At 40.1% G+C, this 27,560-nt stretch overlaps 1 protein-coding gene across 8 annotated transcripts in view; it reads right to left on the minus strand.

The window, feature by feature from the left end:
* The window catches only part of SYNE3 (spectrin repeat containing nuclear envelope family member 3), a 66,050-nt gene that overhangs the window by 13,841 nt on the left and 24,649 nt on the right, over positions 1-27,560 (minus strand). For 7 of the 8 annotated variants that reach the window (XM_048070363.2, XM_066998302.1, XM_066998301.1 and 4 more), the window contains exons 4-17: positions 26,864-27,173; positions 22,136-22,297; positions 21,009-21,353; positions 19,664-19,800; positions 17,518-17,665; positions 16,567-16,749; positions 16,159-16,302; positions 15,213-15,347; positions 14,083-14,244; positions 13,215-13,378; positions 12,159-12,282; positions 11,825-11,980; positions 11,069-11,218; positions 9,679-9,717 (exon numbers count right to left, since the gene is read on the minus strand). In XM_048070363.2, the coding sequence (XP_047926320.1) occupies positions 9,679-9,717; positions 11,069-11,218; positions 11,825-11,980; positions 12,159-12,282; positions 13,215-13,378; positions 14,083-14,244; positions 15,213-15,347; positions 16,159-16,302; positions 16,567-16,749; positions 17,518-17,665; positions 19,664-19,800; positions 21,009-21,353; positions 22,136-22,297; positions 26,864-27,173 (2,359 nt within the window). Of the gene's footprint in view, positions 1-9,678; positions 9,718-11,068; positions 11,219-11,824; positions 11,981-12,158; positions 12,283-13,214; positions 13,501-14,082; positions 14,245-15,212; positions 15,348-16,158; positions 16,303-16,566; positions 16,750-17,517; positions 17,666-19,663; positions 19,801-21,008; positions 21,354-22,135; positions 22,298-26,863; positions 27,174-27,560 lie in introns of those variants that run through there. The other variant, XM_048070365.2, reaches the window with a different exon arrangement.

Genomic DNA, 27,560 nt, shown 5'->3' on the forward strand with positions numbered 1-27,560 from the left:
TGACTCCGCCCTGAGCTCTAAAGCAAAGGCTGTTAATGCAACTTTAAAAAATAAGATGAGATTGAAATGTCATTTGTCAAGTGTGCTGTTCTAAGATCTATGGGAAGGAGCTGTAAAATTGTACTGCCTTTCAAAGTTTATCCTGCAGAAAGAATTAATATGAAATGGCCTTATTAGCAAGCTATCGTTTGCTCCCCTTGGAGCTTTCTGCAGGGTAAGATACTCAGGCTAAACACAGCAGATCCTAGCATTAGAAAAATCAGTGGAGGAACTTGTGCCTGGGGGCAGAACTTCAGAGAAGGAGAAATATTTTGTCTTTATCCGCTGTTTCTCTCCCAACTCTTTGCTGGGGTTGTAGGCATTTGTGTTTGATGAACTTTTGTCTTTGCTGCCCAGCTTCTCTGTTTTGTTTGATCACACAGCAAGGTCAGAATCTGTATTTTTGATTCCATTTGTTGCCATGGAAATGCCTCTCCTATCACACACATGGCATTACGATGGCTCTGCAGGGCTGAAGATGAGGCACACAAGCGCTGTGAGAGTTTGGTGGTTACAGCAAATTTGCAATGATAAGCCCTTAATATATGAGGGCCCCAACCTGCACACACCGAAATCCATGGGAGATTTACCACTAACGACAGTGTCTGCAGCAGGATTATGCACAGAGACAACTAAATAAAGTTGGGATTGAGAACTACTTATTCATGGAGTTCAAATGATACCCTTACAAATGGATTCATTACTTACACATCCGGGTTCTGCTATTCTTGTGCACATGAATCCTACAGTAATTCTGTTGCTTTGGGCTGCCTGGAACAATTTCTTTTTTATTATTATTATTTTTTTTATGATAGCACTGCTAGAGTTGTAATAATTTAAGGATAGAAAATCTTGAGAGTGACAGTAACTTTGAAGAGGGGAGATGATACAGTTGGAAAAAGCTCAGAAGCTTTCAGGCACTGATTCCCTCTCCTGGGTGTGAACAAAGCAGCACTTCAATTTGGCTAAGGCTTTTTAGGTCTGTACTGCAAGTGAGATGCTTTCAGGCTGCAGTGACCTGAGAGTACAGCACCAACAGGGAATTGAGGAGGCCAAGGTGAAAACCTCTGCTATGCTGGACTTGGAGTGATCAGGACTGTACAAGTCTACCTGGAGTCAGGACCACAGTCCCAACCCTTTAGCACATCACTGTGTGTTAGAAAAGGACAGTCTGCACAGTTCCACCTTTGCAAAAGTCAGTTTGAACATTTCATTTCCATGTGAGATCAAAGGTGGGAACCACAAACCTTGCTACACAGTGGATTTCCCCTTCTCCCCTCATTTCAGCTACTGGCATTAGTACAGTTGCTACCCAGCACCCACGGTGTCTGCAGTGTGTGTGTCAGATCTAGGCTTCACAAAATACTCTGAAACCAAATCCTCCTCTAAGGAAAACTGGCAGAACTCCACTGAAGTCAACAGAACTTTAATTTCCACCATCTTAGAATAACAGCAGGAATACCTGGGTACCGAGCCAAAGCATTAAGACATTTTTGAAACACACATGGAAAAGGAATACGTTGATATTTAAAATGAAAATATACTTTTAAAGTTCACCATCAAAGATAAGCGCCTGTTCCCTGCCCCTTATCCCTCAACGTATCAGGAGAAGCATGGATTGTCAAGAGGCAGACAGCTGTGTTTTGTGTAATGCTAAATGCATGCTTGTTACCAAATGAACTGCACTGGCTGCGAACATTCACATTTGTGCTTGATTCATGCTGGGGTGTTTGAATGACAAGCATCGGTTTAGATCTAGGGAGTCCTCAGCACTTAAATCTGTTTGCAGTTAATAACTCCTTACCCAGCGCACCATGAAAAATCACTTGGATGAGAAACAGCAGAAAAGCACTTTAGAACTTGCTACAGAATATTCCTCTATAAATTGCTGAAGTGCTTTGCTAAAATTCAGTGCACTCCCTGGTTTGCTGTTGACCACATTCCAGGACGTGCAGAAACACCCAGTTAATCTGGCTCTATGAGGAAGCAGAGGAATACAGCATCTGATATCATTCTCATTAGTGGGTTTTGGCTGCTGCTTGTATGTCACCAGCATGTCCGATAAAAGTCATAACTACATCACTGAATCAGGGATTCAGTACAGAAGATCAACTCTGGATTTCTTCCTCTGACCGTAGAGCATTTCACTGAGATACCATCTGAGGAGATGCACTGCTATCTGAAAACTCCTGCTCTCCCCATGGATAAAGGAACCAACTCCTTCATATTCTCAGCCTCCAACCGCTTTCCGCTCTGGCACTTTCCTGAGCCTATGTAGCTTGTCTACCTTGTTAACAGACAATCTTTCTTCCAGGTACCTTATCCAGCTTCTCCTTGAACCTATGCAAAATTTTAAAGTCCAATATCCTTCAGCAAGGAGTTCCATGGGTCAACTACTAGAGGCATGAAGAAGTCAGCCTTGAACCTAGCTCCTAGTTCTTTCTTGTGGAGAATCTGTCCCCACCTAAATTCTCTGCACCGTGCATGACTTGAAAGCCCCCTGAGCCCACTGCTCAGACAGGATGAATCCAGGCCTGTATCTCCCCAGTGGGCAGATCACAACATAATGGGCTTAACCTATAGTAACAGGGACAGAGGAAGAACACCTTAATAGGAAGAACAGACCTTGGAAGGGATCGCCTACATGGGTGTGATTTCTGCCACCTCGTCATTCCTTTGAGTACAAGCAGAGCTGCCAAGAAGACAGGAACAGCAGTTTACCATACTTCTAAATAGAAGCATGTCATCATCATGTGCCATCGTTTTTTTTTTTTTTTGGTAAAGCAGTTGCCTCTGGGAGGCCATGGCTTTCTGCCACTTGAGATACCACTAGAAACAAACATAGTTGCTGCTTACAGAGGCAGGTTACTGCCAACCAGAACAGATCAGCTCCAGGGGGAGCAGAGGCTACTCTCTCAAACCAAAGCAAATTGGACTTTTACCTCTGTGTGAGACCATTTATAGGTGGGCTCCTCATCAGTTCTCAGTTCAGAGCCCTGAATATCCCTCTCTGAGATAAGCAATATTGCAAATCACAGCTTGTCTCTTCAAGAGAAAAGGACTTTTTTTTTCCCTCCTTGCTGAGGTCCCAATTTGGGGGAGTTGGATACCACTGCCCCTACAGAGCTGAGCATCCAGCAAGCTGTAGGACAAAGCTATGGCTCACTCCCACACACCACAGCAGAAACCAAGTGTCGAATGCTGTCAGTCAGGCCTCTGCAAAAGGACAGTGAGCCACTGGGTTCAGAACCATACTTTCCTAAACATAAACACTGCCCAGGGTAGGCAACCAGCAGTGAGGAATGAGTGAGGATGGCTGGGACCCTTCAGAGTCCTGTGCTTATCATTCTCCATCTAACAAAGGGCTACCAGAACGTGTGTGCTGAAGGAGGTTAACTGAGGTCACACAAGCAATTTCAGCTCTGACATTTTCTATCTTCAGTTTGCTTGACTTTGTAACCTCAATGTTCTTCTCAATTTTGAAGAGGATAAGTGTATGCATGTAAATAAGTAAGCATACAGGCAAATTACAGGCTTTTGTTTTCTCCCTGAGGGGAAATCCTGAGTACCTCAACACGGATGGATGGTTAACTAGAATCTCTGATGAAGGCTTGATTTAAAAGAAACGACAAACACGGAAAAGCCAGCAGTTCAGATCTGAGATTTCAGCAATCACACATGGCAGATATTTCAGATTTTCTGCTGCGAAGTCACTTAGAACTAAGTCCGGTGCCATATGTCGCTGTGACACAAACAGATTTACAAAGGTTAGCTTCTGCATGCATAAACAACATGCATGCTTTTAGGATGAGCATGCCACTGGACAAGGGCTACAGCCTGATCCATTAAAGCAGCACTCATTTCTATAATTCTCCAGGCCTGTATTTCTATAATTCTCCAGGCTTCTCCTTAGCAAGCATAAAAAGTCCCAGTTTGGTCCCAGCAGTGGAAGCTGATTTCTCTTTACCCAGGAAGTGTTTGATGTGGGGTAAAAGACAGAAAGCACTGTGGAAGACTAGTAAAGCAGTAGGTAGGATGGGTCACTAAAATTTTCTTAGTTCTATGTTATGAGAATATGGTGGGCCAAATTTCCAGCAGGGTAATTTCGAAGCACTTTTTCGCACCCAACAGCAAGGCAGTGAGTTACACTGAGTCCCTTAAGTATCACAAGGGAAGCATTTGAAAAACTTTCAGAACAGGGTAAGAGGTTTTTAAACCAGTGCTACACAAATCCGTGCTCTGGAAATCCAGTCAGTATCAAGGAAGGATGGTGGTTCTTTACTTTGATTTCAATCCCTGACAAAAAATACTTCTAAATAACTTTATTAAAAAGATATTTAAATCAAGGCTTTTAGATTGCAATTTAAAATCATAGCTAAGGTAACTGTTCTAAAAATCAGCTAGCAAGATACTTGAGGTAGTCAATTTCAACTTTTTAGAACAAGCTTTTCCCATTTTGTAAAATAACATTGATTTGCAGTGTATTTACCTTTAAGATATATTTATTGGCAGTGAAATAAAATCTTTGCAGTTTATTTTTTTCCCTTAATCCCAAAGCGTTATGTTAAGCTACAAAGTTGTTTCTATTTGTATGCATCTATTTGTATCTATACAGAATATATATAGTCAGTTTTAATTCTGATGTATTAAGATGTTAGAAAATGGTGAAGAGTAATTCATCTTTACTAGACGATGAATACTTTAATCATGATTTGTGTCAAGTAAATCATGAAAGGAAAATGGAATAATTAAAACCACAAATATACCACTAGCTTAAATACACTCATAAGCAACATGATTTATCCAAACATACTTTGTACTTAAAAGCAATTTTTTACTACTTTTGGAAGAAGAGTCTTAGGCAGCTAGTAAACTGGATTACGTTTTTGTTATGCCTGAAATTTTAATATTAGACATCAGTATCCTGCATTTATACAGGAAGGTAGATAAGGAAAGCAACTCCCAGTTTCCAACTTCCACTCAGCCTTGCAATATGAAATTAATTAAATTTGGCATAGAAAGAACAAAAACTGAAATAAAGACAACATTTTTCTGAAGCTGTAGAAGAGTTACTACGGTCAGACATTGGTCTATCCCATCAACAATGCATGTTTCCAGCCGCTTTACCAGTGACTTCCCTCAGTTCAAGATTAAATTTACCTGAAATTTCAGTCATCGTACATAGTTTGAATATGATTTGTATTCTATTTAAATCACTTTAAAATGTGATTGTTTGTTTTAAAAAGCCACTAAACTTATACAATGAGATATTATTATATTTTTTCTTACTGTGCTTTTCACAGTAGTTTAAAAATATTTTTTGTGTGTCTAGTGGAAATTGGTTTTATTCTGCTGTTGTCAATAAATCTCTCCCTTGATACCTTTGAATTAGTAAGTAAAATTATATCCACTGAGAAACATCATTCTAAGATATCTGCTCAGTGAAAATCTGCAAATACTTCACGAAGTGGTAGAATAATTGAAGGACACATCTTTTTAACAAAGAAGGGGCCAACCACATATTCAGCCACGTTAATGTCAACAGAAGGTGAGAACTAGGCGTCCTGGGAAGCAAAATGTCTTCTCCACCTTGCACCACCACCTCTTTAGAGGGAGAGCATCAGCAAGGCACAGAAGTAGAAGAACCAGGCAAGAGACAAACAAGGAGTCCCTGTTTTCTAGCATTTGTGAAAGTCTGCAATGTGGATTGTTGAAAAACCCAGAACGTACAGAAATAAGTGCAGCCAGGCAGGCAGTCTCAGTTGCAGTAACCTGAAGGGAAGGTAGTGGACCTGTTGGAGAAGGAAGGTGACGATGCTGTCTGGCCAGCATACTGAGCAGCAGGTCAGAATTAGGAAGAGGAACGGTCAGGATTTTTCAGCTTTTTTTTTTATTATTATTTTTATTTTTTTCCTTCTCCCTAAGAAGTTTCCTTTCTGAGCAAACACCACTGCTGAGTGATGTTACTCCAACTGGAATTGTTATTAATCTGAATGGTGAGATGCTCTTCTCCCTGTGTTTGGGCCATATTATAATTCCTACAGCAGGCAGGCACAGCTGTATAGACACAGTGATGGAAAAAATATGGGCCATTTCTTCAGAGAACAAGAAAGCAAAGTGTCACAGCAAAACATCAGATCCTGACTGACAAACTGGGCTCTAGCTCTTGGCTCCCCCCACAGCCCTGAATTTGAAGCATTTTGGCTTCATCTTGGCTGACACCTAACCTTTTTTGTTCAGCACGAAAACATTTGCTTAGTCAAAAGAGATAAGAAAAGCTGAGGAAAAGATACATTTTACCAAGTCTTTTCCATTTTACTATTAATGTACCTGCACAGAAGATTTCAAGTGATTAAAACCCAGCAGGACTACAGGAAAATAAACAGTCCACATACTTTCAATAGAAAGGCACCATTAACACAAGCATGTACATATGATGCTGAGCATTTTTGTAATATGAGTTTCTGCCTTGAAGAATTCCTGTCGTACCTGCACTTGGATGGAGCAGAACGCGTTACTGTTTTCTTCCTGACAAGCTGTGGCAAGCTCTTGCTTTGCACAGTTTCCTGAATGGCTGCATTAATTTGATTGACTCCAGATCAATGGTGTTTCTAAATAAGATTAAATTACAGGCTCCTTCTGTCCATGTGTTATAGGAGATTATTCTTAGCAGAATCTCAAAGGAAGCAATTAGCTGACCACTGATGTAATGAATTCTAATTATTTTGTTTGTACAAACAATAAAGCCAGAATCATTTTGTGTAGCAAGGAAGTGTAATTACTCTGAGCACTTGAGAAAATAAATCAAGCAGTGCTGCCTAGACCTGTAAATAATGAGCTTTTGACTTCCTATTTTTGTTAAGAATGTCCGTGGAATATTTTCAGTTAACTCAGAGCCAACCTTTGAATGTAACATTTATCATAGCTATTATTGAGCATTTGCTTGATTACGTCCTTGAATGTGCTAGGTGCCCTGCAGAAATATCCATCTACATTGCCCTGTCACTGGCACCTGCTAAAAATTCACTACAGCCAGTGCAATTTCCTGCAACTGTTTTTTGTTAATCAACAAGAAGCTGCTCACATCCCAGTCATTAGGCCACGCTGTTCCTTAAGGACACCGGTGGCTAAGGGCACGTCCTCAGCGAAGAATGAATGATCAGAAAAAAGCTCATTAATAAACATGGAGTAGGCTCTATTCTGGCCAACATTTTGCCACGCAGGCTAGAAAACGAATAAAACCAGAGGGCAATGCAATGAGACTGGCTGCCCCTGGGTCTTCCCATTTTCCAGGTTGATCTGTTTCTGCTGCAAAATATTCATAACTCAGACTTGGAAGACAAGCAGAGCCACCGGGGACCTCATGTTGTAGAAGCAGAGATCAGTCCAAAATACCAGAAAATTTGGCACCTCCCATTGCATGCCAACTCACTGGATATTTCAAGTACAGTGAAGCAGCCCCCAACCAGGTGTCCTTTCTGCAGATACTAACTCCTGAGATCAGCCACTCTGAGTGGTTTCCTTCATCACAGATTTGAAAGGATAGTCAAAACATACAAAAATATTTTGCCTTATCTTTCTTTCATTTTTCACACTTTAAGTGTTACATCTGATTTTAAAATAAACTGCAAAGCTCCCAATTCTGCAATTGGTTTGCTTTTCCTCTTCTCTCAGCCTGAACAGTGATGCATCCACAAGGGATCAACGTTATCTTCTGGTTCTCCTAAATGGTGTTCAACCACGTTATGTCAAAGCAGGCTCACATCCTGATAAGAGCCTTAGCCTGAGTGAAAGAGACACCTCTGCTTACAGCACTTGGATTCTGATTGTAGACACAGTTTAAATCCAGAATGAATGCTCTGAAGTCTGCAGAATCCCACTGAAGTGATTAAGGTGTAAGTTACAACAACATTTGTACTGGCTGGGGGAAAACTGCACATAACGTTGGTGCAATGGGAGCCATTTCCTTTGTGCTTATGCGTTATTTCAGTTCTACAATCCTTCTCACCCCGAGCTGTTTCTCTTTGTGTTCAGTAGCTATTAAAAACTCAGAGAATGCTTTTTTGTGCTCTTGCTGTAGGCCTAATTGAAAAATGTTTGCTGTCTGCCATTATGTTATTTCAGTATCCTTGAAAATTAACAGAAGACTTCAGTCTCTTTTAGAGAGGTTGAGGAACAAATACCACCTACCCCAAGGCAGGTGGGAAAGATGAATTACAAAACAACATCTAATTGCTCAGTGAAGATGGGCTGATGTCCAAAGGGATTTTTTGTTTGTTTGCTCATTTGCTTTGGTTTGTTATTGTTTTTGTTTGTTTGTTTGTTACTTTTTTTTTTTTCCTCACTCCACTCCTCTCCAGACAACTCTAGCCACCTGAATCATATGAAAGCAGAGAATTCCTTGGTCAGTCTTCTGGACTGTCCCTTTAGGCCTCCTCTAGGGGAAGGCAACACTACTAAATGTTCCCTCTACACCGAGTATTAAAATGTCACATTGTTTTTCCAACCTGCAAAATTCTGTCAACTTTTACTGCATCACCAACAGTACTAAACAATTAATGCTGAGCCAGGCAGGCAAGACTGGAAAGTCTTCGGGGGTTTTCAGGAAGGCTGAACTGTAGACAAAACTACTCAGGTGATGTGTGAAAACTACCAGGAATAAGTCACTATTTCACTGGGGAAAAACATGGGAGTTGCTTCTCCACATTTGAGCACCAAAGGAATATCTCTGAATGAAGAAATCTTGACTTCTCACCATACTAGAGCTGCACTGTATTGCACTTTAAATATTGGTCTTTTCAAAAGAGGTGTTGCAACAGGAGAAATCAAGGGCTTGGTTTAGTTTAAGATGATTATGTGATTATGTTCATGCAACACTTTATTCATCCAATTTACCTTGTGTTGGGCAAATAGAGCCTTATTCTATTCCTTCTGAAAACACAGTGAAAGTGAGATAACAGTGCAAAGTAGAAGCTAACTCTCTGTAAACTGAGCAAGGTCTGACATAGAGGAAGGACTGTTCAGCACTGTCCAGCTCAACAGAAACACTCCCTGACTTATGAAAAGTGGATCAGAAAAGCTTCTTAGGTTAAGTAAGAAGCTGGCAGTATTTTGTTTTCTTTAAGCTTGTCCTTATCATCTGCTGTACTGCTTCTGTTTCTTATGTCATCACTTCCAAAAGAAACTCTTCACAGGAGGAATTTTGCTGCTTAGAGTAAGGATTTAGTCTAATAACATTAGGCAAATCTCTTTACTTTCTGTTTTTCTTGCATTAGTAAGAAAGTCAGCTCAATGATCCAAAGTAATTTTTCTGAAGTGTCTAAAGGAATCAGAAGTCCCATTTTCAAGGTTATTTAGTCACTTGGTCCCTAAATCCTTTGGAGAGAGATATTAAGTGTTCCTTAGTATCTTTTGAAAAATGAATTAAGTTCATATAGCATAGCATATAGGAGATGGACTCTATGGATAAAGGAAAAAATAAAAAATAAAAAAAAAAGAGAAAACTTCCTTTTTTTAAGAGACATTCCTGAAATTATTTGATTATTAAGAATCTTGCAAAAAAATAAGTTAAAATTATTATCTGTGAAATGTCTGATAAAATATATTTTTTTTTAGTTTAATGATAAGAAACTCTCATACCTTTCTGGATCTGTCTGGTTCTTCCAAAGATCTCATACTCTGTTAAAAAAAAAAAAAAAAGGAAAAAAAAAGTGTGAACTTAAGATCCCAGTGGAGCCTATAAATGAGTATTCACCTTACACGGGATGTTTCTTTAAATTCATGGTCATCTGGATAGAGTGAACCAGCAGGTGATTTTTTTTTTAATGACCTTTTTAAAACATATTAGGCAGAAAGCTAAAATGCTTTCAGGTTCTTGACTATTTGAATCAGATGAAATGCTCTCCTACCAATAAGTTTGATTTTACTGACACCTATTGACTATACTTATACTTACATGAGGGTTTGTTCAAAAAAAGCATTACACATTATAATCAGTGGCAATGAATTCTAAGAAATATGCTTTTGATTAACAGAGGTCATGAATACCTTCTGTGAACTTTAAAGGATTTTTGTTTTAAATAATTTCTGGATTTGAAACCAAGGTTTCCTGAAGCAGAAAATTTGCTGGGGTTTCAATTTTTTCAGGTGTTCACGTTCTGTATAGAAAGTGCCAAATGCACAACTGGAAAGTCAAGTACTCTGATGAAGGTATTTTGAACAGACAATGTTAAGTTAGAAAAAACACTTAATAATTATGTATGTTTATGCTAAGAACATGGGAATACCTTTAGTATGACTCACAATATCTTACATATTGGGATGAATTTTGCCATCCTTAGTATGTCTTAAATGTAATAACTCTATAAAGTCTTTAAACATTTGGTTCACACATTAAAATATACTGCATTTGTCCTTTAAAAATACCTGTCCTTATCCCATTCTACATCCTTAGCTCATGAAGACAGTTTCAAAAGGGACATAGATAGGACAAGGTCCTCCTGTGCATTGTTACTTTCTGAGTTAGTTCAGTCAGTGGCTATTCTGATCACCGTCTTCTAGTAGGAGAGATGCAAATAATGAACAGTAAATATATTCTTACCACAGGAACTGTTCAAAAAATAATTCAAGAGAACACGCTGCATAGAGAAAGGGCAAAAATGCTAGAAATCCATTTGCCCAGAACAAGGTATATAACCAAAATACTCACATGCAAAAACCTCACCATCCCCAATTGTGTGCATTTTTGACAATGGCCAATTACTGTTCTGTTTGGAACCTTCCACTTTAAGAAATATTCTGAGCATTGCTTATAAAGTGAAAAAAACTAGTGTGCAACTTTTATTTTAATACAAGAAGGTTCATGCTTATGTTTATAAATACATAGCTATATTTGTTCTGTCTTTTATGGCATTTACTAAGGAAGGTTTTAATTAAGCACACATAAGTGTACAGCTGAATTGGAACTAGCAATTTGCAGCAAACTGAATGAGCAAAGGCAGAGATCAGCAAATTGAGTGCTGTCACCTACCGGCAAACTCATGTACTCTTTCAGTTGAGATTTGTAAAGCATCCATCGGTAACGCAGGTCCTCCAGACCTTCAGAGTCGCCAATGGCAGGGTAAAGATGAAGAAGGTCCTCAAAGTGACGCTGACCATCAGGCACACGAGCCTGCAGTTCCTGCAGGCAAAGACAAAGTTACACCAGTAACTCGGAATTCAAGAAGATCTTACTTTTTAAATCTAACACTTTAAAAATCAGTGGTACTAAATCAAACTACTGGGTATTCTGGAACAGCATGTTTATTTCTATCCTTGTTTTGTTTGTTTGTTTGTTTGTTTGTTTTGTTTTGTTTGTTTGTTTTGGCTTGAATTAATGGTCCACTCATCTGCAGGACCCCTGCAGCTTTGGATATTTTTGTTTCATTTCTTACAGCATGTTTTGTTAGTTCATTCAAACAAATTTAAAACAGTAATGTCAAATACCAAACCCTGATTTTAAATCAGCTTCTTTTAATGAACATCTTTGCTGTACCACGCTAGAAATGTTCAGTCCAACATCTACAGGCCAGGCTGCTCCTTTCCCTTCTACCACTTTGGCTGTGGCAGATCTTTCTTATTAAGAGCAAAATACTTGTCCTAAAGTCCTGAGCTTACTAGTTTCTCTGTAACACTGGAGTCTCCTAACGCAGGAAGCGTAAGTTTTTTTGTTTGTTTGTTTGTTTTTCATTTTTTTAAGATTCTTTATGGAGATGCTTTTATTTCAATCTCTGTCTGGAAAACTAACCTCCAGTTTGCTATGGCGTGCCTTGATTTTCTCTGTGGAAGATGAAGTCGTAGCAAGAATTTTGGACAGTTTGTCGTTTTCTCCTTGTAACCACTCTTCAAAGTCATATAGGAGGTGAAGGGGGCTACTTGTATTTTGTCCTTTTCTTATCCTCTCCTAGGTTACAGAACAACAGCAACAAAAAAAATCCATTACTGTTAAGTCAGATGTTTCTTCTGAAGGCCTGATTGCAAGATCTCAACCTCCAAGCTTATAACCCATAGTATCAAATGAAGCCAATGAAATTGTTCTTGTGAAACTGATAATAAAGGCAGACTCAAACTCCCCCTCTCACCTGCTTATGGTTGGGATCTAAAAGATGGAATGCAGGTCCAGAGATGTGTCTGCTGTCCACAAATGCTATTTTCTTCTTCTTCTTATCAGCCACTGGTCTATTTAACTGCCACCTTTTGAGAAGACTTGAAAACACAAAATCAAATGTATCAGTGCAGTGAGACATCTAACAGTGAGATGCACACATTTTGACTGGGGTATGGGGGACGTCTCTAGTGAAATAACACTATTACAATTTATTAATATTACAGTTATTTCCAACATCTTTTTAACAAAATAAGATAGGATTGTCTCAAAGCAGCACCAGTCCTCTAGTTCTAAATTGTCATTTGAGTGTTTTGTTTTCCTTCACTGGGTGGAGTGAGTGTCCAAAAAATATACTTCCTTGACAATACATCTCCCAGTCTGGAAACAGCAAGAAGTAAAATTAGGCCTTCCTCAATTTAGGTCATTTTTATGCTTATCCTGTCACTACGTATGAATACACACACACACTCACAAGTAGCACAGTATTAAATTTTAATACGGACTAACAGGCCTGAACAGCAGTTTGACATTGCACCGTGAGGGCAAAATAAATAAGTCCACATTTGCCAGCTAAGGGAGGGCTTTAGCTCTGCTTGGACTCCTGCAGGTTTGCAAAAGTCACAAGCTGTCACAGACATAGTCTCCTTTGAGGTATCTCTGGACCAGACAGCAAAGTGAATGGGCATGTGAGGAACAACAGCAGAAATCACCCAGTCTACGTCCTATTTCCTTGGACATGGACTGCTGGACAAGGGTGAGCCGGACCCTAAGGAGGCACTGCCTGCTCCAAGCATGAAAAAAGGCAGCTTCAGAGACTACTCTGGTCCTTGGATTTTCTAAAATGATTTTCTTCAAAGTTGTGATTTCCAACTTACAAACAGTGAAATAAAATCTTATCCTGCTTCCCAGCACTGTGACATAGTTGTTCACTTTTACAGCACAGAGCATAAGGCACCAAGTATTTCTGGTCATACAGCAGTGAGGAGCAGACCCTTGAAGGGACTTGAGGAAAACATACACGAACACTTACCCAGTTGCCATTTCTTTCAGTGATCTCCAAGACTCCTTCAGCTGATCCAGCTCAGCCTGGACATAGGCGGTCTCCTCTGGGGAAGACTTCTCCATGACCAGCTGGCCATGAGCTTCTACAAGGTGCAGCTGGATCTCCTTATCTGGAAACTCTGCTAGCCATCTCTGAAACGCACAGCCCTTACAGTTACTTCTAGGTATCCTGGGTAAAGCAGAGGCTATGTCAGACTGAAGGCCATGTTCAGTCCAGGACTATGCTGGTTCTGTTGGCACTAGCTAGAACATACCTAGCGGGAAAAAAGATATTCTGAGGATTCTTGCAAAAAGCCAACATAAGTCAAAGAGCTGATGGCAAAACTTAAAGGGCCTAAGCTGTCAGTGCATCCCTTCTGTAGACTTCCCTTGAGATATTTTAGTTTCCCATATGAAGATAAAGGCTGCCAGCTAAGGTAAGCTGGCAGAGTGAGTCTAGCATGCAAAATACTGCTACATAGGGAAAAAAAAAAAAAAAGCAACTGTGGAATTGCTTGGTTCAACACAGTATAAGGATAGGTAACATGGTAATGTTCAATGTATTGATGCATACATACAGACAAAGATAGGTATAACATTTCAAAACCACTAGTCCTTTGATAAAAATTTATCCATTTCTACAGTTGTCTATTTCTCACTGTTCTTGTCTTGTACCTAGTTCCATCTCCCACAGCACGGGGCAAAGCAGGGAGGCAGCAGCAGCAAAAGTTATCTCAGGAAGAACAAACATCACCACTCTCCTCAGCTTAGAGCCCCTGGCTATAAAACCCCTTCTCATAATGCCTGAATATTACTTATTCACTTTGCAGCATCTTACACTAAAATGCCTTTCTCACCTCGAGGTCTGCCATCCTGCTCTCAGTGATCTGCTTTCCATCAGCACCTTGGTAGGAGCTGATCTTCTCTGTGGTTGCTGTGATCCACTGCTCGAGGTCAGAGAGTTTGTCATTAAATGCCCAGTGCTTCTGAACATGCTCTTCAGTCTGCTGGATCATCAGCTGCAAATGATAAAAATATGTCAGCAATAGAACACAGACAAAAAGCACTTTTACTGCTAGATCTAATGCTGTGAGTGCTAACACAGAATCTCATGGGCAGAAAGGACACAAACAGCTGTTAACGAGACACAAAAAGCTTTTAGTATCAGTTACGTAGAAGACACCTAAAAGCTCGTGCAGACCTGAATTCAACCACATGGGGGCATTAAGCACTAGCATAGCTCCTTTTTTTTCAGCTGAAACAGAATAAAGGATATGATTTTTTTTATACCTCAATCATTATTAAATACATCTTTTACTATTTGAAACAGAAATAACTGTATATACTTTTTTTTTCTTTTTCCCTCAAAAGTCCAGTTCAATGATAAATGAAATATTCAGATTGAAACTAAAATTCAACAGTGCATATTAGGGTAACACTTTATTACACGTAATTTTACGGTGCTCTGCATAACTAAGGTCATTTCATAAGCTCTTCTGAGACTGTTTTGAAAGATCGTTTTATAACTACATTTACAAGCTACAGAAAGTCTCAGGTCAAAACTAGTACTTGTGAAAGGGCAACACTTCTCAACTTTCAGGTCACAAAGCTACACAAGAAAAAACAGTTGGTTTAGTACTACAGCTCTGTCTAGGAATCCATGAACAAGTCCAAGCACCTCCATGATAATGTAACTATCAGATCTATTTGTCAGAAATCTCAGACCCGCTCCAGAAATAATTTATCTATATAAAAAAATACACGTGGAAGGTAGTCTGTGCCGAAGGGAAATTACATTACAGATAACCAGAGAATCCTAGAAGGGTTATCAAAGTCATAAGAATGTAGTGCTTTCTTCACCTGAAATGAAAATATCTGTCTTTCATAGCTTATAATCTCATATGCTCAAAGATTTTATGTATTTATTTCATTTTAAATGGGGCAACTGGCAACTCCTCCTGCAACCAAAAACTCTTCTGTACGTTACCTCCAGTGATCTCTTCAGGGCCTGAGCATCAGATAAAAGTTGATTCATTTCATGCCTGTGTGTAGTGTTTGACTGAACCAGCTTCTCTACCTCTTCCATTTGAATTGCAAGCTCTGCCAGGTCATCTTGGATCATCTGCAGTGGAAAAGACAGACTGTGTAAAGGCTATGTGCTAGATGTGGTGTGGCCCTTTACCAAACATTCACTAAAGGAAATTTCAGTTGAGAGTGTGAAGAAACAAAAAACAAAAACAAAAAAAGGCATTAAGAAAATTAATTGTTTGTTTGATGTCTAGAAGTAAATAGTTCTGAAAGAAATGGTTGGATGTTCTTACATGTTGCCTCTTGATAACAAAGACAACAAGATGCTGGGAAGCTGCCAGAGGACACATAATACAATCAGGTAAGTACTGACAACTTTACAGTCACCAAAGGTGAAATGGCATAGTATATCTGAATCACCATAGGTCACCATGGCCAAAAGGAAGATTGATGCTCCCTCTCTTTTCCCTTTCAACTCTTCTCTCCCCTTTCCCAGCTATCTAGTCCCACTGAGCATGCTGGACCCTTTGCTGAACCAGTTCAAAACATTAAACAGATGGAAAATTATAATATTTTTTCCAGTGGTTATTATTTTCCCTATCTTAGCCAGCTGAATTAGCACTTGGTGTAAATCGGGCGAGTGTCAAAGCTGTGAGAAGGTAAACAGCAGGAAGAAGTGATGTGAAGGGAGGTGAGACAATGAAAACTCCCTGCTTATGAAGGGAGTTAGATTGGTTCAGTTTATCTTAGTTTCATTCTCAGTGGTTAGCAGCAGGATACATTCTCTTTGATGAAAAAACATTGCTCAATTTAGGGGAAACAGTCCTGAATTTCTAACACTAATAAAACATGACCAGGAGCACTATTAACTGAGGATATCATGGTCAAGCATTGCTGTAAAGTACCTGGAGTCTCTGGAGTTGTGTCTTTTTACCCAAGAGGTTTGTCTGTGGTTCATTCTCCAGATCTAATTTGGCTTTGATGGCAGATAATTTCTTCTGCAACGGTGCAAAACCAGCATCGAAGTCCTTATGTTGCAATATCAAATTCTAGGAGGAGAAAGAAGAAAAAAAATCAGCATTCAGTGTACATCCCTTGGCATTATCTTTGTTAATGTCCATTTCATACGTAGAACAAATACTATGCCACACTATGCAACAGGCCATAAATTTATTTGAATATTTGATTAGCCTAGGAAAACAGATTGGGCACAACTGGTTCATACTAAATTTATTTCTATAAAGCTGGCTTAGTAAAAAATTGATCATCATCTTTGTCACAGGCAAAGTCTGCATATGGGCTTTGAAGCTCACCTGGAGTTTGCTTTTGGTTTGTAACAGACTTTTGTGTAGTATTTCTCTCTCCTTTGAAGCTTCAGCTACTTCTGCTAGGAAAGATTTAGCTTTTTCCTCACCAAGGATATTGTTTAGCAAATCTTTCTTCAGCTGTAATGTCATCAACTTTTCTTTGAACTGGGAGCTTTCAGCTAGAGCAACCTAAAGGAAAAACAATTTTTCCAGTGGAATCATAATAAACAAACAAACAAAAAAATAATAACATAACTGTATTATTCTCACACAAGTCACACAACCAAAGCAGTATGACAAATTCAGGTAAAAACAGCATGCTGGGCCGACAAGGGGTAACAGAAGGTACCTGGACAGTGCCCAGTTAAAGGAAAAGTCTTCCTGATAATGTTAGAAGCACCAGGGCTGCATCCATTTTGTGAACAGAAATAGAGGAAAGCTGAACTATGGAAAGAGTTGTCTGTGCAGAGGAGAGGCCTAAACAACCAACAGAAAGGACAGCTTGAATGCTCATCCCAAGGGTAAACTCCATCCCTGTTCGCAGACACATCTATTCTGGAGATTACAGGGATGACAAAGTAACAAACGCACCTTTCCAGGTGCATGCAGAAATCATGCATTTTAATCCCACAACTACATTACTACATGCTCATTACAGAGTCCACAGACTTCCTGTCCAGGGAGATTTGGGTTAAGGCTAAACAGTATTATCAACATTGTTAAAGATACCTAGCACTTCAGTCTATTCAGTTGACAACTCCAATTAACCAGGGAAGGGCAGAAAGTAAGACATTTTGCTACAGCTCGAGTTGAACTCTGTGCTGTGGGGTTTCATATCATACAGGAAAGACCCTTCCAGCTGCTGCTGGTTGGCAGCTGTACACAGGCAGCTGCTGGCATAGCTTGGACAAATACATACCAAGTATCAGTTTCCGAATTTAGTAACAGGTTTACTACCTCAATCTGAGCCAGCAACGGCTCTGGAGACTTCAGGAGCATCTGGACGGAAGGCTTCCATTGTTCAAAATCTTGCAGGGGATTTTGGAAAAGTTTCCTCAGTTGAGTTTCCGTGTCGGTACTCATTTTAGATGTCTTCCCTCTAACACTGCAAGGATAAAGTGACAAAAAAAAAAAATTACAAAAAAATCCAAGTCCAAATATCCCATTCATCGAGGTATGAATTAACACAGTCTTTGGGTGTAAACCATAAGCAACACAAAAGCCTCAGCCTTTTTTACTGCCTGAGCCTGGTGTTACATACTGACAGCTGTTCTGTCAATCAGAAAGGTCTGACAAAACTTCATTTAGATGCCCCAAGACACATTTTTCTTTTGTACAACTGTGTATTAGGAACTACTTTGTGTTTTTAGCAGTCAGTCATTTCTCCTTGTATGCCGTCTTTCTTGGCTGATATCAACAGCACGATTTACCAAATTATATTACCAGAGCAGTCTCATTGACTTTTTGGAGGAACAAGCCAAGAGTATCTAGAATTTAACTGCAGTTGTCTGTAGTTTTACATATAAAAATTGTATTAAGAAAATTGTGATCACCCTAACTTACTTATAACAAAAGGAAAATACATAATCATTTTTTGTCTTCAGATCTAGATTTTTAAAATTTTGCAGAACCACATTTGCAGAATCTCTTGTATTTATATACATTTATATATATGATTCTGGAAAAATATAAATATATATATATATATACACATACCTACCTACCTCTGTGTGCGTGTATGTGCGTATATATATAAAACTAAATCGGCACACATTTATTTAGTATCCAGGCTTCTCTTACAAAGGCTTATCCAAGATACAGCTGAGTAACAAGGCCTAGCAGAGACACACCCCATGCAGCTGCCTCCTGTTTTTCTAAGCTTTCCTGACTTCCCAGTTTTCTGAGTCCTGTTTGACATGGCAGAATGCAGCCCCAACTGCGTGTGCATATGGGAACCGTATCCCGAGAATTCACGGGATAAGTAGTCAAGAACAATGCCACAGGCTTCCAAGGTAATCATGATTAATTCTGCCTGTCCATAAAATCAGAGAGAATAATCTTACTCGTGTCACCGGGACGTCACAAAGCTAAACAAAGACAAGTTTGCAGAAGCTGAAAGCTCCGCAAAAGGAAAGCACTGACATTACATGTCCCTTGCCATTTGCTCTGCTGCCCCTGCCAGGCTCAGCGTGAAGCTGCCAGACTTTGCGAAGAAGCTTTGGAAAGAAGCTGGAGAAAGAGCAGCTGCCATTTTCTACTCAGACGCAAGTTCTGCTTTCTCTGCTTTTTTTTTTTGACATCATCTACTTGCTAGTTTTTAAACTGAAATCCTTTTCCATAACCCTCCCAGCTAGGCAGCATACTCTGCACTGGACAGAGGAAAATAAGCTTGTATACAGTTAAAAAATACCACGAAACGACAAAAACTGACCTTTCTTTTCCCTCAAAAAAATGATCCTTTCTTCTAGTTTGCAAAATTTGCTGCAGCTTCTTTACTTCCTGATTCCAGGCAGCCTGGAAACGGAAACACTGAAGTCTAGGGAGAGGCTAAACTTTCAGAGTTTCCAAACCAAGGCAAGTTGAAAACAGGAATCATGCATGCATGCAGCCAGGAGAAGGGGAATAAACTCTGCCAAGTAATTGCTAAGGCCGATGAGTCATCACAGCAGACTCAAAAAGGAAGGGCCATAATTCTTCTGAACCGTTTACTACTACAGCTCCTGTCCTGATTTTCTAGTTGCTGTCATGAAAGGCAAGCAAAGTACATGAATTATTATTATACAAGACTAAGAAGATCAAATTAGCTGCCAACAATCTAATTTTCTTCGAACCGTATACAACATCAATGACACAAGATCACTGCCTGAAAACTTCCAGAAACCTACAACTCCTAGCAAATGGCTAAAATTACAGGCTTACTGAAATGTGGAGGCAGATGTAATTAGGAAAAAAAGAAAAAAGAAAAAAAAAGGAAAAAAAAAACCACTTTTTTTCCACCTGTCACCTACAATTATATGGCTTCTTTCTTTTTTACTAGGCTCCTCTCAATCCCTTCAATGCCTGAGAGATTGCTCCCCCCCTCCAGAGTCAGACTTCTCTCTACCTTTGATAGTCCCGTATGGCAGAGACAACACTCTCAGCGTGTGGCTGCACATCTTGGGAAAACTGTAGCAGATCCTTAAGCTGAGCCTTCAGCCTCTCAATCTTCGACTCTTCTGCAGCCAGAACTGCTCTTGTTGCCTTAATCACAAAAATAACAAACAGGTCACACCATATGTACTGTCTGGAACATGAAATGAAGTGCTAAGGCTGCCTCTCAAGGTATTCACATTGCTAACCAAAACTCCCCCTTCTGATGCCTTTATTCCTGGCTGTAATGAATATGAAATTTGATAAAGTAAAAAATATTCTCAGGAACTGTTTTGTTCCTGCAGGTGCTCTCTGCTCTCCTCACTCTCTGCCCCACTGCCTACCCTCTGGGATCTGATCTGCAGGGTTTGCTGTTTGAACAGTGAATCACAGCTAGACCCAGTTTCAGTTCACTGATTGCACTATATAACAAGATGCATATCTGGAATAATCTTAACCACCTCTGTTTGCAGGAACAGATCTTTCTGAAACATCCATAAATATAGAGCTTAATTCTATGCTGATGTAAGGAAACTAAAACAACAAAAAAATGTAGCTGTAATTGGATCAAACTGATCTGTATTTAGTGGATTTTTTTTTTTTATGTATAATTTTCCCCATCTAGTCCTGCTGACTTCTAGACATATGAATAGCTACGGAAAGTATTTTGGAAAGAGATGATACATGCAAAACCAACCTTTTAAGAGGAAATGACTGGTAAAGATTCTTATGTACTTTATGTGCAAATAACTTTTTGCACTCCTTTTTCCAACAGATTGATTTTGCTGTAAATACTGGATTATTACAAATGTAGGATTTATTTTAAAAAATAGATGTGTTTGATGGTAGGGGAATACATGTACCCAGCTTACACAGATGAAGGATATAACATAAAAATGGCCTTCCAAAAACCCCCAAAGTATGTGTACTTGTAGGGACACATTTGTATGTATATGAACGAATGTATATATTTGTATATGCAGTGAGGCATTATTTTTCCTACTTCTTTATAAGTAGAGCAAATTGTGTTGTTTGTTCTGTATTGTTCTCCTTTTGCATATTTTCCCTATGAACTCAAAATGCAAAACTCCAAATCATCTTCCAGTCCTCCTCCCCACTGTGAAGACTGAGATAAAGGTTAGGGTAGTTGATTCCATGGTTGGTATTCACACTTTTGTCAGTCTGTTTCATATACACTACTACTCTTTCCTTATCACCTGTAAACAATGGCACAGGCAGCTGGATGTGACTGTGTGTGTTCAATCTATGACTGCATTTGATACCTTCTGTTGTTAAGCATTCGAAGGACAGCAACTTACATTGCATTTTCTCCACTGAGCTACAAACTCATCTTCAGTCTTTTCCCTTTCCCCAGTGTTCAGTTCATTTTCTAGTTTCTCTAGGTCTCTTTTGAATTCCTGGATATCTGCTTCTAATTGTCTGGCTTGGGACTTGTAGGCACTTTCTGACTGTTGGATCTTGAGCAATCTTTCCTCCTCCTCACTGCTCAGCAGTTTCAACTTCTCCAAGGCTTTTTTCAGCTCTTCGAGTTCATCCTTCATTCTCTCAGCTCCCAATGGGGAGGTATTCTGAATCACCTCTGCACATTGATTTTCAAGGTTTTTCCATTTCTTCCCACCACTCTTGATGGCTTTGGTAATTTCCTGCAGAAAGAAGTTACATAAACATTAGCTGTAGGAATTGGAAACTAGGGAAAAGGTAAAAGCAGTAGGAAAACTAGACCACTTCTCCTAGTTGTACATATTTTCTTCTTCACTTCTTATTTCAAGTTTGGTATGCTTTTTTTCAAGAGACCAGAAGCCCGGGTTGGTCATCTGACTGCCTTCTGAGTAATACTACCTGCCATAATTCTGAAAATATTGGCTTGATTTTCAGAAGTGCTTGTCATCTGAGGTCCCTGATGGAGAAAACAGGAGCTGCAGGCAAAAAATATCTATGAGATTTAAAGCTGAACAGTTTAAGCCGTGGTATTAAAATATTAAAAACTGTTCTCAAAACTGTTGTTTTTATCACCAGCTCTAAACGCTCAAGACCTGTGTGCCCTCAGGCTCTATTTGGAACATATTTACCAAATATAATTTCACTTAAAAGTTTAAAAGGGCAAGCTGCTCAAAGAATCACATAATTGTGGAAGAGCTGGATTTAAGGAAAACAAAACAAAACAACAAACACGACCACAAAACAAAAAACAAACAAACAAACAAACAAAAAAAAACCAGCCTGCAACTCCTGATACCATCAGGAGAACCATATATACTAATGATTTTCAGACCTGCAATAACTCTTCACCAACATTACAACAACTACCACCTTATTTTGTTTGTGTAATTCTATTCTTAAGTACATCCTTGTGGTTTGAGAAACATATAAAGGTATGGAGAACACACAGTCCTGCTTCATTGTCAGAACTATTTCATTTAAGGACCTTCAGTGCCTTTAGCTTGTCCTCTGCTGAAGACTTGGTTGCTTCCCCAATGCAGCAGTTTAATCTTTCTGTCACACCATTCAGCCACGATTGAAACTGGTTGACGTTAGTGCTGTACCGCTCGTGCTCGTTGGTTATCTTTTCAAGCAGTTTCACTCTACTCTGTAACAAGAGACATCAGAAGCAGTGAGGACGGTGCTTATCTGGCTCTTTTTCCTTTAAACTGTAACGCAGAATTTATAAACAAGAGCCCCTTTCCATGAACCCCGATAGCACTTGGCCTGCAGAGGAATTCATGGTTCATCTCAAAAAGCAGGACACGAGGGTGCATAAAGGCTTGTCCCAGTTGTCCTGCAGGGTCTCAGTGCCTTGTCCCCCCGCAGACAAACTGCAAGGTCTTCTCTGGTGATCTCCTAGCCTCCCCTTTCCAAAACTTCCGATTCTCTCATTAGAAAAAGAGAAGAGACAGAAGTCCATTTCTAGTTTGGACTTTGGGGGACAAGCAGAAATGATCCTCATGCCAGTTAAAAATAAAGGTGAGCACACAACACATTAACTTTATTGATCTGTCAAAATGAGAATAAGAGAAATTGTGCTATAGGCACACAAATTATTTCAGTGATCATTATTTAAACAGGCTGCAAAGAAAGTGTCCATCACCTTCAAAATAATCCTAGAAATCATGTAGCCCAGGAATATAATAATATAATATAACAATATTATTTATTTATTTATTTATTTATTTTCCCCCACTGTTTGCAGATCACAAACCATGCTCTGGTGCTAGTGCAGAGCCTGGAAGAAAAATTAAGTCTATGGGAAGCAGGCTTGATTTTCTCCATGTATCCAGAAAACAATAATCCCCGAACTTAGTGGGGCCTGCACTTCAGGAGTTGCTCCCCACTGATCCAGCCTGGCACCACTCACAGGGCAGAATCACATCGCTCAGTCTATCCTTCCTTGTCAGCTGAGGTTTTGTGTTTGCCGAAGGATATTTTACATGAATCATAAGCAATCTTGTTCTGTTGTTTCACTAATATAATATCCAACCAAGTACTATTTCCTACAAATCAGATTGATTTTTTCTTGCCCTTCAGCAGTTGGCGTGAAACGCAATTGTGTTACGCTATGGGGAAAAAAAAAGCCCTCTGTGGAATACACTTGGTGCTTGTAGCAGCACCCTTGACAAGCTGTGCTGTCATTGACAGTAGGGTGAGTTTCATTTTGTGTAATACGGAATTCGGAGTGGTGGTCCCACTGGGCCTTCGCCCTTAACCTTGGGACAGGTTACGGCCACGGCGCAGCACAAAGCTGCCACTCTGCAGGTGGCAGCACAGCTCTCTCTTTTCCACGCTGACTTCTCACCTCTGCTGACTTATGCAAGCACAGGTGTGGGTGACAGACCAAAAAGCAGAATTATGACTACAGACTTCTGTGGCTGAGATGTATCCAGCAAAACTCTGCACCCGTTTGCTGTGTCCCCTTGCCTTGATTCTCAAGTCTGCAGAGGTGCATGGAGGTTAAACTTTGGCCTGAGTTAGGCACCTGAGGAGTGCAATCCTTATAGTGGTGTGTTGGGTCCAAACATCAAACTGAAGTACGTGAGCCCAAGTTTATTGTTTCCAGGGAATTAGGCTAATGTAGATAGAAGCCCCAAAGGGAATGAACCAGAATAACAAAGCAGAGCTATTATTAAACTCAAAGGCCTGGTGATAACATATAGAGGGTTAAAAGGGAAGTAGAAATGACCCACCCTGGCATAGGCTATTCAGTCAAAACAAAGGAGTGCACGGTCCATAAGGAAGAGATGACACATACGTGGACAGACTGTGCTAGCTGTCAAGCAAAAGGCTAACAAAAACTGGCTGAGGTCCCCCTACCAAGATGTTAGGCAGGTAAATAATGGGGAAAATGATGGGAAAACTAACATCACTTGCTTCTGTTAGATTAGCTGTTTGGGGAGTAGGGCAGCGTTAAACTCCATCTCCACATACTTGGTTAACGTGAGGAGATATATTCAGCAAGGACTTGGCCCTGGAAAGAATGAGAGCATGGCAGGAAGAGAATGGGTCCACCATGGGCTGCAAGAGGAAGAAATGTGTCTGGGCAGGATCCGCTCAGCCCTGGGTATTCACAGAGGGTGGACGGAGCCATAGGAAACACTTTCCCCTAAGGTCCCCTTACAGCCAGCAAAGGCAACCAAGCCTCCTCTGGAAGGCAATTTAGAGCATATAAAGGAAGTTCCTGCTCTAAATCCCTCTCCCAAACTGAGTACAGAAAGCTCCTGTAGCCTCTCCTGCTGCTTTCAGTCTTAGTAGCTCTGAGGTACAAGAGAGCTGGCATTATAAATATCTAGGCTTGAGTTAAAAGAGACAACATGGATAAAAAGCAGTGTGTTCAGACATATTTGATATATTTGACTAACTACCTTTTCTTATCATCTTCAGTCATAATTTATGCTAAATCCCACAACCATCTACATCTGCATATTGATATTTTATCGGGCAAGGGAAAGCACTTAGGGAATGGCTGCCATATCTAAAAATATCCCTGTTGATGTAATTAAAAGAAAATGATGACGTTCTAAAATTTGGAAATAAGGGCACAAGTTAGCACTACAAGGAGGAAAAAAAAAAAAATGTTTACTCATACCAGAGAAGCAAAGCAATGTCACAAGAAAACCATTAAACTGTTTAATAATCTCTGTCCAAGAGCTTGTATTCGATAGGGCTGGACAACTGCACGAGATCTAAAAATGCTCTTCAACACAAGTGTAATCTACAGATCCCAGGATTCCTCCTGTGGCAGGCAGCTCAGGCATTCAGCTGGCATCTGCAATTCACATTTAGCCTGGCCTCTCATCATGTGAGGGGCTGAAACAATCCCCTTACAACTCCTGCATCTCTTTCATTCATTCCTCTCTCCTGGTGGAAGAGGTGGCAGGGCTTCCTTAACTATTGTTCTGCTTTCCAACGTGCCTTTAATCTTGGCATTACCTAATGAACTCCACATTTACCTCAGCTGCAAAATCCGAGTCTTCCCAACCCCTTTCTTTATTTCATACCTCCTGAAAGGGATTTTTAGCTGGATTTTCTCACCCCATCTTTCTGTGAAATGTGGTATTTGTAACCAATGCCAAAGAAAAGCTTTTTTCTGGCTGGAGACATAAAAACATATTTTATGTACTGTGAGACACTTCCTGATCTCATTTACACCAGCATGTTTCCAAGTCAGTCAGAGAAATTACACTATGTAAAACCAGTCTCAGAGAGGTCACATTCAGGCTTTGAGTACTCAAATCACTTGTTTGAAAGAACAGCCTTATTAAAATGTCTAATGACTGTCTCCTGCTTCCAAGCCAAACACAAATCTTGGTTAGGAGGGACTGAATGAGAATTTTAAATGGCAATCTAGATAGAGAACACCTGAATTCCAAGAAACCTTCTTATTCATAAAACCAATTGCCTCATAATGAAGAGACAGACCTTTAAATATAAATAATCAACATTGAGTTGCAAGTCTGTTGGTGGTTTTACAGCCTCTCTGCAGCAGCTGCAGATACAAAATTTCTTAATACTCTGTTTTCTAGAAAGACTTGCCAGCTGTTTTTTCTTTTTTCTTTTTTTTTCCTGTTTTTAATTTTTTAAACAGAAAAAGTATCTATAGAGCAAGCAGAGTAAATGGTGTGAGCACCCCAATGTTGTTCTTCCAGAGTGATCCAAAACTAACCTTTGTTACAACAGCACCCAGGGAGGGATAGCGTACATTGCTCCAGCTCTGGGCTGGGTTGTGATGTGGGAACAAATAGAAGGCAATACTATGTCAGGGCCAGATAGAGCAAATGAGATGGAAATTATCTGTATTTGCATCACTTAAATCCAGCCCATGGGTTTGTTGGAAGCAACTATGAGGCGCAAATTAGATTTTAAGAAGCTCTATATGCTATATGAGTTTATATTTCAAATATTCTTTTGAGTATTTCTATTGATATGAGTTAGGAAGCAACTGAACTCTTCTGTCCACGTGCAAGTCTTTGCCCCTTAGCCGTGCCACATGGTCCAATCCTGTCTTTATCCTAGTTTCTTTACCCAGGAACAGGGTCAAAGGAAATCACTGGCACTGAAAGATGAATTACAGCATCTTATACCAGCCTAATAACTGGTTAAGCTGGAAGATTAGCATCAAGCACAAATTAGTATTTGTGTTTAGTGGAGCTCAGATCCTGGGACTGGCCAGCTGAGTTCAGTGTCGGGCTGCAGCTGACTCCATCTCAGTGTTTCCCAGTTCTACAGGTAGAGAGTGCAGCTCTGGATCTGAAACCAATTCAACAACCACCAAGTAGTGCTCAAGCTCGTGATATTCCCTGGCCCTGTGAATGCATACTTTGTACCAGGCAAAAAGATCAGTGATGCCCCAAAAATGCCCCAAGAGATGAGGAGCAATTCAAACTTTACATAAACCTAAACCAGTGTTGACCAGATCACAGCAAGCAGCTTACAATCACTTTACAACAACATACTATAAGGTACAGCATGAGAGCATCCCAATTAACAGCTTATTTTGGGACATGATGACTGTTACAACCAGCCCACTGACTGAAACAAAAGGGATCCTCAGCTCTGCTTCTTTTTGCAGTCCTACCAGGTAAGCCCACCAGTCAAGAAACAGATAGTAAATGATACTGCATATTGATGAAATCTGAACACCTCCCGTTGTTAATAGGTGTACCTGAGCTTCTTCCCTGATTCCTTCATATTCCACCCTCATTTTCTTCTGAACATCCTCATCAACGCTGGGATCACCTATCCTGTTGAACAAGGAAGCAGCTTCTTCCAGCAGCCTCTCCAGCAAGACTGACTGATTTAAGACATCATTCAGTAGAACCTGAGCGTGGCTCAGCTGCCACTGCTTCTCCTTTAAGCCAAGCTGCAACTCAATGTCAGGCTCCAAGGTCACCCTCATGTTGTGAATCCATGCGTAAAACTCATCCTGGGCTTTCAGGTACTCACTCCAGTGCAGCCAGACCCATTCAATGCGGCTGTTGGGGAGAGCAAGAGAGATGAGTTAAATGAAATCATGGTGGGACCAGTGGAAACTGGCAAGCTCAAAAGGCATTCAAAGAAAAAATGCTGAGAGCCTTGTCCTTTAAGATGTTCTGATTTCAGAAGGTCACAATTTACTTTCCAGGTCCTCCCTACTCCGTGGGGAAATACAAGTACAAGGAAGGTATCTATGCCTGGCAAAATTCATTGTCCAAGTCCGTGAGATGGGCTGGCTATGAAGGGAGAGTGAGCTGAGTTTCCACTAACTCTCTCCCCACTACTTCCCTCCAAACCCCCAAATGCTCGTGGATTAGCAGCGATTAGGATTAGCAGTGACTGCTACCTGCAATCCAGGCAGAAGACAGGGGCAGAATCACTTTACA

The sequence above is a fragment of the Anser cygnoides genome, chromosome 5 (assembly GCF_040182565.1).
Source record: "Anser cygnoides isolate HZ-2024a breed goose chromosome 5, Taihu_goose_T2T_genome, whole genome shotgun sequence".
NCBI lineage: Eukaryota > Metazoa > Chordata > Aves > Anseriformes > Anatidae > Anser > Anser cygnoides.